The sequence below is a fragment of the Sinocyclocheilus anshuiensis genome, unplaced genomic scaffold, assembly GCF_001515605.1.
Source record: "Sinocyclocheilus anshuiensis isolate Anshui unplaced genomic scaffold, SAMN03320099.WGS_v1.1 scaffold937, whole genome shotgun sequence".
Taxonomy (NCBI): domain Eukaryota; kingdom Metazoa; phylum Chordata; class Actinopteri; order Cypriniformes; family Cyprinidae; genus Sinocyclocheilus; species Sinocyclocheilus anshuiensis.
This window is the reverse complement of record NW_015554129.1, coordinates 13443-28484: the sequence shown is the minus strand read 5'-3', so window position 1 is coordinate 28484 and position 15042 is coordinate 13443. Positions and strand designations below refer to the sequence as shown.

The window sequence follows — 15042 nt, the reverse complement described above, 5'->3', positions numbered from 1 at the left end:
TGGGTCACACTGGTCAGACAGGTGCTATTGGCCCAATAGGTCCGCCTGGTCCTCAGGGTGCTAGGGGATTCCAGGGAGAAGCAGGTCCACAGGGAGCTAAAGGTGACATTGGTCTGGTTGGCGCACCAGGTCCAAGGGGTGCAAAGGGTGAGCAAGGTGCACATGGCTTCTCAGGAAAACCTGGTGTTCCAGGCGCAGCAGGTCCACCAGGTCCAATGGGTCATATGGGGCATCAGGGTTCCAAGGGCGAATCAGGATTTACCGGTGCACCAGGTATCCCAGGTAGCAAGGGGCCACCAGGAGAAAAGGGACATCCAGGACTTCAAGGGTCACAAGGTGCAAGGGGTGAAAATGGTATCCCTGGAGCAAGAGGACCAACAGGCCCAGTAGGACCTGCTGGTACACCAGGGTTTAAGGGTCATCCAGGACTTCCAGGCCCCCCTGGCCCAGCAGGGCTCACAGCCAAGGGAATTTCTGGACCTCAGGGTCCTCCTGGTATCCCTGGTGGCAGAGGTCATGATGGTCTCCCAGGTCCACAAGGACCTCCTGGGCCTCCTGGACCCCCAGGCGAGATTATTTATCACCATGAGAAAAGCATGCCAATTAAATCCCATGAGATGGTAATGCCTGTTAGTCACGAGATGATGAAGGCACCCATGTCAGCATTCACAGCTCTTCTTACCACAGCTTATCCTAATGCTGGAACACCAATTGCATTCAATCAGGTTGTTTACAATGGAGAGAACCACTATGATCCCAGCACTGGCATATTCACCTGTCAGGTTCCAGGACTTTACTACTTTTCTTTCCATATGCATGTCAATGGAGCAAATGCATTGGTAGCACTTTACAAAAACAGAGATCCAGTCCTGTTCTCTTATGATGAGTACAACAAAGGTTTCCTTGACCAGATGTCTGGCAGTGCTGTCCTCATGCTGGATTCCCATGACACAGTGTACATCCAGGTTCCAGATGACCAGTCCAATGGCATTTATGCTGATGATAATGTTCACTGTTCTTTCTCTGGCTTCTTGATTGCCTCAACGTGATAAACACACTCGAGAAAACCTCAATCTTTCTATTTCAAAAATTGTCTGCCTTTATACTCATTTTCTCATTGCCCCAAGAGTCATGCAGAATGGAAAAGGATGACTAATTTAGAAAACATGTCTGTAGCTTGTGGATTTACATAAAGACCTATTTGTATGGAAATATTTTGATAATCTCAATTATTATGGAACACCAATAAAAATTATCCAAGAAATTAGACAATGGACCTGCTGCATTTGCCTAAAGCCTGAACTGATGGTTATGTATTAAAATGGTGCTATGTGTTTGCCTTTGTCCTGTGCTCACATTTTAGCAAAAGGTTTGTGTGTTTAGTATGACACAATGGTTTCTTTACGAGACATTAAGTGAGCCAGGTTTTGAAATAAATGGATTCCAAAGTGAATAATAATTGTTTGTTCTGTTTTGTTTGTTCATTTAACTCTGTAAAATCTCACAAGGTGTGCATTATAATAACCAACACAAATAAAGTTTTAGTGCCAGTGCTACTGTTTGTTTATGACTGTGGTAAAAGGTTAATGCTGAAATCCTCAGTACAAAGACCTTTACGTTTTCATCCTGAAACATATCTTATCCTGACTTCAAACTTTGCAAAAAAAAAACAAAACAAAAAAAATCTTAGGCTAACTAATTAAAACATTCAAAATGTTATGCAGATAGGTCAAAGACTGTGTTCTGTTTGATATACACACATTGGATTTTTACAGACATTATATAATATCAAAATTAAATTACACTTTGAAATGCTGATCATAAAGAGTGTATAAGAGAGATATAAGAGAGTAATTTCTACATACCCCGAAATGCAGATGTGCTGTAGTTATGGTCAATGGCAGCAACAATGTCTTTCCAAAAGTCAGATGTGATTTCAGCTCCTCGCTAGGGTTAAAAAATGATAAATAAAAACATTAACAAATGACAATATACGCTGTAAACAGTCACTCTACGGCTAATTAACAAATGCTACTTCTGATCTACAATAGAAATATCGAATTTTTGAAAAGCACTGATTTATTTTTACCTTATTCAACATATCCACCACTCCGGCACAGAGAAGAGCACCAGGGAGGTCAAAATAGTTGTCATAAAAATAGTATTTTGCTGCAACAAATGAGTGCACTAAATCACATATTAAAGCAAGGACAGTTATTTGATAATATGAGGATAATTCAAATATTAAACTCTAAATAAATACATCACAAAAAATGAATCAAAAGATTTAATAAACTTATGAATGTTATACTGACATTGGAAATTATAAAATGAACTATCTTCAAAAACACATCCTTACCAGATCGTGTGTACGAGGTATTGAGGCTATTAAAATGCTTCCATTCTCTTTTTGGACCATAATGCTTTATGATGTCGTCAGTACTAAGGTCTTTAGTGCCATGAGTTGCTCTACAAATAAATATGTTTTAAACAGATTAACAACTTAATATAACAGGTTAAGAGAAGTTTATATATTTCTTTATGTATAATTAATCTTTTTCCAAAAAAAGGAGCTATAAAATTTGCTGCACAGTAATCATTCTCTCTCTCTCTCTCTCTCTCTCACACACACACACACACACACACACACAAGTCATACTGAAACTGACTTACCGCAAGACAGTACCGTCCTCTGCCAACTTGACCAGGTTGCCCTCCTCAAGGTCCACCACAAGACCTTTAAAACTGGTCACATGACAACAAGCAACTGTGTTTGTGTACTAGAGAGATAAACAGGCTCATACTAGGACAGCAACTTATTGCTTTGTTAAGAAAACTGACACTATTATAGATATATCAATTTCATTTCATAATCTGTATTAATGACAAGAATACCTGCTTGAAACAACATTCAGTTTGTTAATAATAAGTAGGGCTGGCAGTGTGGCATATAAAGTGCCTATTGTTAGAGATTTTGCTATATCGCGGTATGTAAATTTTCCAATACAGCATGTGCATGATGCACTCAATATCCTTCATGTGGAGCCTAATAAACATGCTGCTGCCAATATATTTGAATGTTAATTAAACGGCAAAATAAAGTGAAAATTATTCGCTGCTCTTGACTGAATAACCTTTGGATCGATCTAATAAGATTTAATTTATATTTAAATAATACAGTGAAAACTACGGTTTTATTTTTACATTTGATAATTCCATTTCTGTAGCACGTCTTAATAGATGTTAAATAAACCTATTGTACCTGAAAAACTTTAAACTTTATGTTTATTTAATTTGTATCCATTGTATTGTATCCATTGTTCCATTGTATTTGTCCCATTGATTTTAATTAGCATATTTTAACAGCAAAAATGAAATAAGAAATGTATGATGTTATGAATCTGAATTATGCTGTAAATAGTTATTTAGGACTGTAAAATGCTTTAAATATTTATTAAAGAACGATTAACTGCTACCAGAGTCTTTCAGCATGAACATCTGCATCTGTTTGTTTTGAGTATATATGGGCATTGGTAATGACGAATCTGGTTCCATGCAGGTCTTCCCAATTATTTTACTAATAAAACGGTCTTCTCACCAGAAATCCCAAGTAGCAGGTGTCAAATGAAGTAGATCTTTATCATAGCCCTTGTGTCCCACCAGATACCGTGCAAAACTCTCATAGATCAGCTGCACACAGACAGAAGAAGAAATACATGTAAGTAGGCTACTAAGTGAAGGTACAGTAACATGGAGATGTCATAAATGAAGCTTCATCTCGAGCTAATACAGTTAAGCTTTATCTAGCTGCCCATAAACTACACGTCAGATGAAATCAACGCAAAAGGTGTTTGCATGAACATCCTCCTGGAATGACAGATAAAGGAGACACACCTCTCGCCTTCTCAATGTGTTCTCACAAGGCCTGCCGAATAGATCGATCTTTTAGATTAGCGCATCAACACTGGTTCGCTTCAGGTCCAGTAATGTAAAGCAGACAGAACAAATCATGCATTTCATTTGCGCCATTGTGTAAGCCCTAGCCTATTATGCGTTTGAGGTCGGTTGGTTGTGTCATGATATGCATGATGCCAGTGCGACTCACCCTGGAGGTCTCCTTCAAATTGTATCGACAGAGCGTGTGGTCCAAGTCAAAGCCAATTACATCACACTCCGACAGCGAGAAGTATTCGCTCATTGTATAGCCTTTGGAAGGAATGGGAGATGTGAACTGTAAAGACTACAGGATTGCAATATCTCGCAGTGACAGCGATGACTTCAAGCTCTCGATGCAGCTCGCTCGCTGGCGGGATTCTGCGATGTATTTGTCTCTTCTGCAACACGTGGGATAGCGGCGACAACAAATGTCCCAAAAGACTACGAGCCGTGTTTCTACGGAGACGTTACAGCGAAAGCGCAGGCATCCACAGAACGCGTTTCGGCATGCGACGCAGAAATACTACGGTGCCGGTTGTACTGGAACACTGCATACGAGCAACGCGGATTTTGGATCATGCTTGTACGAACGTAAAAATATGTGAATATTCGCGCATTTCCGGGTGCTGTTACCGTAATAACGCGATCAAAACGGACTGGCACACATCACCCTGTTGAAAAAACCAGCATATGCTGGTTAGGTCATTTTTTAGAGTGTGGTTTAAGCTGGTCCTTTGCTGGTTTATGCTGGTCCTTTTGCTGGTTTATGCTGGTCATGTGCTGCAAAAGGACCAGCATAAACCAGCAAAGGACCAGCTTAAACCAGCATCCCAGCGTCGAAACATACCTAACCAGCATATGCTGTTTTTTTCAACAGGGCACTTCATTATCGAACATTGTCATGCCTGGGTGAAGCTGCAAAAGAAATCATTATTCTCAGAATAACGTTTTCCGGTCATTGATTAAAAAAAAACAAAGTGTGTGAGTCTGTGTGTGCTAGTTTAATTCTAAACTAAAATTCCAAAATTGTCATTTTTTTGAATAAACAAGACCTTTACAGACTGTGGTTATGAGTTAATGAATAATATGTTAACATGAATAGGCCTAGTTTGTGAAGTAAGGCTATTTTTTTCCACAACATTTGTAAAAAAAAAAAAAGAGTAGATATGAACCGAAATTTAATGACATTTGTTAGCATTCAAAAGTAGGATTTAATCATGGTTTAATTTCTGTTAAAATAATTTGCATGGTTTTTTGAAAGTGCATGATCGTAAATTGAAAGTTAAATTGTAACCATTAACTAATGATCCCTTAAGCACTATACAGGTGCATCTCAATAAATTAGAATGTCGGAGATTGGGTTTTTGTTAAATGTGAGCCAAAATCATCACAATTAAAAGAACCAAAGACTTAAACTACTTCAGTCTGTGTGCATTGAATTTATTTAGTACACGAGTTTCACAATTTGAGTTGAATTACTGAAATAAATGAACTTTTCCACGACATTCTAATTTATTGAGATGCACCTGTATGTGATTCTCTCCAGGCTAAAGTCTCAAAATCTAATTATGAGATAACAAGCATCAAAGTTTGATTTAAACCATTAATTTCACTATAATTTCAATCTTTGACATATGGCCTTACTCAGTCAATATTAAAGATATAAAGGTTACATTTTCACAGAATGTTCTTTAAGGATGATTTTATGTAGAAAACAGTAAATTACAAAAAAAAAAAAGACTAGCTGGGTTTTTACAGAGAGGGTCACATAATGTTCATCAATTATTTATTAATGACGTTTTTAATCACTGTAACCATGTCAAAATCATTTTAAGATTTTTAAATGCATGATCATATGAATTGAAACTTTAATGACATTTTAAACATCGAATCTTACATGAAATAAGGATCTGTTAAACATTAGGTCAGTGGTCTCAAACTCAATTCCTGTGCAGAGTTTAGCTCCAACCAGATCCAAATCACACTTGCTTGGAAGTTTCTAGTGATCCTGAAGACCTTAATTAGCCAGATCAGGTGTGTTTGATTAGGGTTGGAGCAAAACGGCAGAGCTGTGGCCCTCCAGGAATTGAGTTTAAAAGACCAATGCATTAGGTGATGCTTAAGTTCATTAGTTCATTAGTCATTTACATTTACATTATCTCATATTTCTAGCTATATGTGAATATATACTAAATTATCAGTTAACCATTATATAATATTTGTTAATGATTTATTAATAAAAGTTATTTTAAAGTGTTGTAATAACAATAATGATCTATTAATTATTATTTTTATCTCAGTTTCTGGCTTATGACATCCAAAATACAGTCAAAAGAAAGGTTCTACTCAGCGGGCTTAAAGCAACTACTATTGTTTAACGAGACATCTGTTGTGTGTCTCAAGTGAAGCCAAGAGTGGGGGGGAAATAATAATATAGCAGTACTGAGGTTCAAGTTCAACTTCAGAATGTGTCAGGTGTAAAGATATCATAGACCATGTGACAAAACTGAGACAACTGTGAAAGTACTGCAATTATGAGTGACTGAAATTTTAAGAAACTGTAAGGTGAATACATAGTGGACTGGTAGCACTTTTAAATAAGCCCTTGATGGAAATAGCAAATGAAAGGTCCAGGATCAATGACAAGCACAGAAGATTCAGACAGCAGTGCACTGAATGGGTGCCGCAGAGAGAGTTCCATCAGAGGGCACTGGTGAGCCACAAATGCAGCAAACAGCTACAAATTTGACAGTGATCACAAGTGAAGTGTCACAAGTATAGGAAATAAAGCCATTATCCAAGGGCAGATAAGGTCACTCATCTGTATTGTGCCACGTCAACATCGTAGGACCATATAACTAATTGGGACAGTAAAAATGTTTTACTTTGCATGTCCCATTGTTATATTTAATGCACCTTTAAAAACTGACCTAAATTGAGTAGAGCGTGCAACAGGTTAACTTCACATCTCTATGTGCATTTCCTTAAAATTCTTCTTGTATATTCCACAGAAGAAAGTCAGTCCCACAGTAAAATATGACAGAATTTTAATTTGTGGGTGAACCATCCCTTTAACATGAATTCCTGGAGGATTTTCTTCTGTTTGGGTACAGATCCAATAATTGTTGTCCAGAAAATCCATAGAAAAAATCCCTCAAAACAGTCTGAAACTCATTAAATATCTTTGTAATACATTTGCTTTATTTTAAAAAGTGTATAAACTAAGTTTATATAGCTTACATTAATGTGTGTAGATAACTTTGTATAAGAAACCAGAAAATGTGAATATTAGTAACTCAATTTGACAAGTTAAAAATTAGTTCAGCAATCTTAGAGATTTAAGTACTGTCACATAATAAATCAAGTTTAGCAGAAGTCTCAGTTACCAAAAATCTTTTGAGTATTCTTTAATTATTCTCTTTACTTCCTGTATTCTCAGTCACAAGTAGACCTATACTGACTCCCAGAGTGGATTGCGGCAAAAATACATTAGGCATTAGCTTTGGTTTGTTGTCTAATTTGATTGTTACTATTGTTGTGTTTGACATGCTGAATGGTAATGTCTGTGCATGACACAATTAATTGCAAGATATTATCTCATCTTAAAAGTGATCATATTAACCAAATCAATAGTATGATGTTTATAATACTGTTACGTTTTTAAAGGGGTCATATGATGCGATTTCAATTTTTGGCCAATCACAGCACACCTCGCTTTTCAGAACGATGAGCTTTGTAAAAATCGATGCGTTTCAGAAAGGCGGGGAATAGAGGAGAAACAATAATGTACAGCATGTGGAAAATAATGTTTTTTTTTTAACCTTAAACCGCATAAACATTTCATTACACCAAATACACAAAATAATGTTCTTTTTTAGCAGCATCATATGACCCCTTTAATACAACATTTAATACATTTATTGCATTTTTATATTGCTGCATCAAGTGTGGATTAATGATCTAATATGAAGTCAGATCAATTTGAAAAAAGCAGCCCATTCATATTACTTATGTAACACATAATAACAGTGATTTCTTGTAAAACAAACAAGCATTACACTGAAAAACAGTTAGATGAATATATATATATATATATATGATGTTCCACTTACCTAAAGGGAAACAATATACAACATAATGCTGACTTTAAACAAAACAATTTTAGGGAAGTTACATCAATTTATGGAGTCGACTTTTTTGATGTTCTTTTAACAATTTAACAGCATTTAAGTTGATTTTGAAAAAAGAGTGAATGAAACTAAAGAGGACAAAAACTGCATAAGTAGGGGGAAAGAAGGAAAATTCTATCAAGATTGCCCCACCTCAGTGGTAATGGTGCTGAAACAAATCAGTGTACCTTAATTGGGGTTTTCTGAGTAATAAAGGCATAGTACCTATAGTAGCCTACGGTTTTGTTTTTACAACTCAGTTGTACAAATTGGTGCAGGTGTATTGAAAGAGTCTGCTTTTGACATTTGATTCAAATTAGTTATTTTTCCGTGATTTCGTTTAGCTTACTAGCTTGAATGTAAACTGAATTAATCATTGCGTAATATGTGGCCAGCATTAGAGAGTCCTGGCCTGAGGGCGTATTGAAGAAACAACCTGTCTCAGAATCCAGTATCTGTTCATGCAGGGCGATTTCTGTTACGAGCTCGCCTAAAACATTCAGCATTCTCATGGATTGACTTAAAACTTAAGGCAAGTGTTATCGGTCCGAGGAGCGGAGAATGATCTTGAACTTTGTCAGGGGAATGTGACCAGGAAATGCGAACAGATTTTTGACCGCAAGCAATAAATCGCCTGCTTTACTGTCGACAGGACTGTGCTATCTCGTGTCACCGGTCCAAGGGTTTTCACAAGCTCACAGAATGGACGACATCACGCAACATTTACTGGAATGAAACAAACCCAATGGAACACTGAAATGCGATATTAGCCTACTGCTTCAGTTTAACTTGATACACATACGGGACTGGTGAACAACTTCACGATGGAAGACTTCAGAGGGAGGTTTAAACTGTGCTGTCAAAGTACTTTCCCGTGTTTTAGAGACCCGGCGAACAGCACCTCATCTAGCACCAAGAAACGACATGAAGTGCAAACTAATGAATTTACAAAGCCGCCAAACAGGGAGAAACCCGGCAAACCCGGCTACGTTTACATTGCGCTGTACGACTACACGGCGCGCACGGAGCATGATTTGGCAGGGGATACTGAACCGTAAGTTTGTGGCAGGTCTTCTGTAAGCAAAGAAAACCCTGAAAAAGTAATTTCGTATGTATAGCCTATGTATATTAAATGTAATTTCATATGTATGTACTGGCAAGTGATGGTAGGCTATGCAATTAATGGTTTTTTTTTTTTTTTTTTTTAAAGATGGGATTAATTGGGAACAGGGGATCATTAGTGTGGTTTGGAAGTCCCATAATTATTGTAATGTAGGCTATGTATTGTATTGCGCGCATAGACCCTAGTTGTGAGCCTCTGCGCTCAGCAAGAGGGATATTATGAGGATTCCTGGCAGCAGCTGGCAACAGATTCTGTTTCTGCATTATCTGCCCTTGTATTGTTTCTTAAGGGAAGCTGGGTAATGTTCAGTGGTCAACCAGGAAGTACTAGAATGTTGAGCCTGTTAATGATTCCTAGGCTTTGTGCACTGTAGGTGTCATAAATCGATAAAAAGTGCATAGTATAAAAATATCAAATTAATAATTCTTCCAAAAATATATATCTATTTTAATTTTAATATGACATGTTATATTAAATATGTCATGTGTGATAAAATCTCTATGCTTTGTATTTCATTTTGGCATGCTAAATAGTTTCTGACGAATGGACTTTGTTAGAGATAACTTTCCAGTTTTTCCAGGTCTGTCACCAACAACATAATGGCTTGAGTGTAAATGTTTTGTAGCAATTTGTAGTCAAATGTAGCCATCTGACAAGACTTGATTATACAGTTCATTGTATTGCTAATGTGTGACAGCATCACGTGTCAGCAGATCTTCAGCTGTACATGTATGATCTCTGTGTTGGAAGATTTAGACATAACCTACTGGACACAAGGCGTCTGCATAAGCTTTGTGTATGTTAACTTAAAACAATCATAAACACTGAGTCAGCCAAGGGTTAGTTTATTATATAAGAATTCCATAGTCTTTATTTGAACATACTCAGTTGTTATCCAGGGCTGGACCCTAAATTACCCCGGTGGTTCTCAACTGGTTTTGCTTCAGAAGTTCAAAACCCATGATATTAAACTGGGAATGAAGGAGTATACAACACATTATTAAATTCTACAGAAGTAAACTAAAAAAAAAAAAAGACTGAAATGTATTAACATTGCTGCATAGACCCAACAATATGCAAAATTCTTAACATGACATACGATAAATAGGAAAAGTGACGATAAATAGGAAAAGTAGCTCTGTAAATGCTTTAAACAACAGCAGAACAGTGACATATAAAACAAATACTTGGCTAAATATTAAATTAGTTTTAGTATTGATTGCATTAGCCATATTAGCAAGTGATGCTTGGCCACACAGTCCTCGAGGTCAAAAAAAGTGTTTAAAAATGAATCATTCTTTTCTCATTATTTTTAAATGATCCATGATTTTGGTTTGTTGTATTTTATGAATTGCATTTTGTATTGTTTTTTCTTTGTTGAAATTCAGTGTGTGACTGCTGGTTGATTTTTAGCTCACATAACATTGTGATACTCTTCCACTGCAGATGGTATTTTCCAGAAACAAAGCGCTCGGAGGCCGAGAAGATGTTGATGTCTCAAGAGAACAAGAATGGAGCTTTTCTAATCAGGAACTGTGAAAGCCAGGCAGGAGAGCTCTCACTCTCAGGTACATCTGACGTCAAATAGGGATGTAACGATTCACTCAACTCACGATTCGATTCGTTTCACGATTTATTTATTTTTTTTACAAAATGAGATTTAAGACACTGCCAGCAGGTGGCGCTTAAAGCGTTTCCTTGGTTTCCGCTGTAAACAAAGCAGCGCTGCACTTATGAACTTTAATATGCATTATACAGAGGCAAGATGAAAAGAAAAAATACCATCTAAACTCTTCTAAAGACAGTGAGTTCCCCTCAGACATATATTCATATAAACTCCTACACTTAAATGAATCGCGATTTGTTTAGCATCTCAGCCAATTTGAATAGTCACATATTTTAATCGATTTTCAACCGGCTCGCGGTTAATCGTTACATCCCTAAAGTCAAATAAAGAAAAAATAAAAATAAATAAATACATGTCTATTGCTCTCAGATCAGAAGACGTTTTGTCAAAGTTTGACATCATTTGGCTTATACGTCACAAGTAGTGACTTGAAAGATTGGTGTCTTTATCTACTATGCAGTGCAAGTATATACAACATATTTTTGTGTTTCTCATGACTCAAACTTGCAGAACTTGTTGGCTATGGTCACATGATCTCTTACGTCCCACAGCTTCACATGTATCAGCATATATTTGCTAACCTAAAAGTAAAAAAAAAAATGCAGATTTGAACAAGTAACAATATTAGAAACCCTAGTATGTATTCTTAAAGTCTTCCATGATTTAAATACCAAAGCTAAAGCACAGGGGTGTCGGACAGGGGGTAATAATGGAGCTGAGTAACAGGGGCCCTTGGCGAGGGGGGGCCCGATCGCGCCACTGAACATGATTTTGAGGGGACCCCATAGCAAATTCCTAGCGACGGCCCTGCTAAAGCATAAATGTTTTCTGGCTATGTAAGGCCTCATTATCATTTGTTTATCATTATTTTCAGCTCATCTAACCAATACAAGAGTTTCTTCAGTCATTGATTTACATTTGTTTATGCTAAAATGCGGATGTGACGTTACATTTAGCTGTCATCAAAAGCACAACTGAAATTGAATTTGAAATGTGTGTTGTTTTTTTTAACCAAGGCTGGTGTATCTGCTTCCTGATTAGTAACAAGAAAGATAAACATATGTTTCCACATTCCAGTCTTAGAGTCACGATTGACATTTGAAGATCATGAGAGGTAAAGCTGTGATGAGCACTCTGGCCAGGGTGCCTGGTTATATGTCGTCAGCCAGCATGTTATTGAGAGTAGTTGATTGCTCACCAGCTCATTAACACTAGACTGTGCCCTGAGCTTTCAGTGACACTCCCTGTATCACAGATCAGTCACTACTTGAAAAACAGACTCAGCCTAATTCCTGAGTCCAGCAATGAAATATTGTCACTATTTTTCCATATTTGAGAGTTTGTGCTTTGTTCTCAGCTATAATTTGTAAAGGATTCAGAATCTTATGTTGTGGGTCATTCTCAGAAAGTGGCAGTAAAAGAGACCATTTCAAAGAAATAGACTAAGGGTGGTTTGTATACCACTTAAAAGAGTAGGCCATTGCTTTAAGGTACTTGGTTTGACTTTTTGAAAATTGTTTGCCATCTAAACAACTACTGGCATTTTGGCCTATGTGGTTTAGTACCGACTTACTGTGGTTATACGATAAAGGTCTTCATATTCTGAATCTGTGCAATGGTTTGTTTAAAGTTTTCGTTAAGGTCAGTATTTACCACCTTAAATTGATTTCCAGGGGCATTTTTACCTTTATATAGGTCATTTATTCTAACATAAAATGATAAAAATGACTTTAAATATGAAGCTAAAACTAGCAACTCTTGAATGAGTGAGTCGACCGTCACTCGACCGTTCATTCAACCGATTCATTCAAAGGGCTAATTAATTCAGGAATGAAGCAATTGACTGTTTTTATGAATGGATCATTGAAAATCATTGATTTGTTCTAAAACTCTTGATTCATTCAGAAAAAAGCATCACTGTGTGTTTCTCGGAGATGCTCAACAGATTTGTTGTGGCTTTGATTGGAATTTTCGTTGGCGAAATAGAACAAAAAAAGCCAATATTGTGTATAAAATGTAAGATGATACATATCGCACACCCCCGTCACGTTGCACACACACGAGGGATGAGGAGACGCTGGAGAACACGTTACCAAGACTTTATTTTCAGGAACCAAGGGAGACGAACTCAGGAAGACGTTTACACTAAGACGTTCAACAGCGGACAGAGCACTTGGGACTGGGAACACATTTTATACACACACACAGGAGGAGGGGATGACGAGACACACCTGGGAGCAATAAGACCAAGGGAAACACCTGGGACAAATGAAAAACTAATCAGGACAGGAACAGGAAACTAACCAAATAAGGGCATGCGAAGGCACATGGGGAGCAGGACACACACAAAACATGGAACAGAGTCTGACACCCCCACAGCATTTCTGCACCGATCCACTGTAAAAAGTGGTAACCTGCAATTGTTACATTAAAAGCTATTTCTACTGTACCTGAGCTTACTCTTAAATTTTGTTTTGTTGGTGTAACCTGATATATTTTAGCTGATTCTGTTATATAAAATAAAATCAGTTTATTTAGATGTCACCACAAGAAGTCAATTTTTTTAGGTTACCATTTTTTTTCAGTGTAGTTCTCCTGTCCAGAGTACAGCTTGTTAAACTTGATGAAATATCTGTGCATGGTTTGCAATCGTACCATACCAAACCACATTCTAATGGAAATGCTAGTAGTACTGTTACTGCTCTATGGTGGAAAAGGGCTATTTTCTTACTTATTAGCCCATCTTTCATTATGATTGAGGTCCTTGATGTGCTGTCTGTCTGTATTGCAGTGCTGGACAACGGAAAAGTGAAGCATTATAAGATCAGAAGGCAAGATAATGGTGGCTACTTCGTGTCAAGGATTCGTAGTTTTTTCACATTGAAAGAACTAGTGGAGAACTACAGAAATGAGGATGGCCTCTGTGTTCGTTTGGCAGGACCCTGCAAAAAAGTGTGTAACATTTACTATTACATCAATCATTTTTCTGAATAAAAAAAAAACATTGAAGGGTTTATTACACAACAATAATTGGCTGACTGTTCTTTGTCTCACTTGATACCTAAATTAATAAAACAAGATGTTCAAAGAATGTGAGACAATGGTGAAATTATACAAAAATCTTTGACCGCAGAACACAGCAACTGACCGATTAAAATAGCATTCCACAGAATTGTACAGGATATTATCAAATATTCAATCCAATGCCTATTTCCTTGCTTTTGTGTGTGTGGGGTTTAGACAATGGCTCCAGAGACACATGGTCTATCTTACAACACTGTGGATCAGTGGGAGATCTCACGTTCCTCTCTAAAACTCTTGAAGAAGTTGGGAGCAGGGCAGTTTGGCCAGGTCTATGAAGGCATATGGAATGACAGCACAGCCGTCGCTGTCAAAACACTCAAACCAGGTACACACACAAACAGAGACAAGATGGATACACATATACAACTCCAAACATACATGCACATGGCATGCTATACTGTACGTCTGTTGTATGTGTGATAGGAACTATGGATCCAAAAGACTTCCTGCGAGAAGCTCAGATCATGAAGAAACTCCGTCATGCCAAACTGATCCAGCTCTATGCTGTCTGCACTACGGAAGAGCCCATCTACATCGTCACAGAGCTCATGAGCCACGGGAGCCTTCTAGAATATCTGCAAAGTAAGACACACCCGCACAAGTCTCAAACACTATTATGTCAGGTACTTCCTTTGATATTGTAATCACGATTGTTCATTTTGATTAACAGAATTTACATTAAAATACTTTTAATGTTATGTGGGGCAACTGTATACTGTATTCTTGTACAGCACACATCCAAAACATGCAACACAAAAAAGTGAAATAACTGGAGGAAAAGGAAAGGTTGAAATGAAAAGTTTTCATAATTAGTTAATGGCAGCCTCTGTGATATTGATTACATGGGAGAATTATTCATTATTATGGATATTACATTTAATAATGATTTATTATTACCATTATAAAAATAATAAGCCACACTGTTTGTTAGAACAGGTGTTTTTTTGAATACTGCCAGTGGTCAAACAATAACTTCCAAAACTTAAACAACACAATGATTTCTATGTGTGGCTGGGAAATCAGCCTCTGAATAGCTTAACTACCTGTGATAAAATTACTGTAAAGCACTGCTTTCACTGTATAAGGGGTCATTTCGGGACGGG

General features: G+C 37.2%; 3 protein-coding genes across 3 annotated transcripts in view; 2 read left to right on the top strand and 1 right to left on the bottom strand.

Moving 5' to 3' along the window:
- The window catches only part of col10a1b (collagen, type X, alpha 1b), a 10922-nt gene extending 9370 nt beyond the window's left edge, over window positions 1–1552 (top strand). Inside the window, exon 4 of the mRNA XM_016462794.1 lies at window positions 13–1552. Coding sequence (XP_016318280.1) covers window positions 13–1049 — 1037 coding nt within the window. The 3' untranslated portion in view covers window positions 1050–1552. The remainder of the gene's footprint in view (window positions 1–12) is intronic.
- A 305-nt stretch (window positions 1553–1857) lies between these two features.
- LOC107670236 (5'-nucleotidase domain-containing protein 1-like) lies at window positions 1858–4593 on the bottom strand. The gene is made up of 6 exons (XM_016462773.1): window positions 4106–4593; window positions 3599–3690; window positions 2674–2745; window positions 2360–2469; window positions 2090–2169; window positions 1858–1947 (listed from the first exon to the last, which is right to left on the bottom strand). The coding sequence occupies exons 1-6, from the start codon at window positions 4196–4198 to the stop codon at window positions 1858–1860; spliced, it is 537 nt and encodes a 178-aa protein (XP_016318259.1). The 5' UTR covers window positions 4199–4593.
- Window positions 4594–8929: 4336 nt separating this feature from the next.
- LOC107670235 (tyrosine-protein kinase SRK2-like) overlaps window positions 8930–15042 on the top strand; it is a 10419-nt gene continuing 4306 nt past the window's right edge. Inside the window, exons 1-5 of the mRNA XM_016462772.1 lie at window positions 8930–9159; window positions 10675–10796; window positions 13647–13807; window positions 14096–14264; window positions 14363–14521. Of these exons, the coding sequence (XP_016318258.1) occupies window positions 8930–9159; window positions 10675–10796; window positions 13647–13807; window positions 14096–14264; window positions 14363–14521 (841 nt within the window). The remainder of the gene's footprint in view (window positions 9160–10674; window positions 10797–13646; window positions 13808–14095; window positions 14265–14362; window positions 14522–15042) is intronic.

Excerpts from the sequence above, each read along its gene's own strand:
- LOC107670236 (XM_016462773.1), bottom strand. The coding sequence starts at position 4,198 with ATGAGCGAATACTTCTCGCTGTCGGAGTGTGATGTAATTGGCTTTGAC. Across the intron at positions 3,691-4,105 it reads ATTTGAAGGAGACCTCCAGG|CTGATCTATGAGAGTTTTGC; the intron begins GTGAGTCGCACT and ends GTCTGTGTGCAG. Across the intron at positions 2,470-2,673 it reads GAGGACGGTACTGTCTTGCG|AGCAACTCATGGCACTAAAG; the intron begins GTAAGTCAGTTT and ends ATTTATTTGTAG.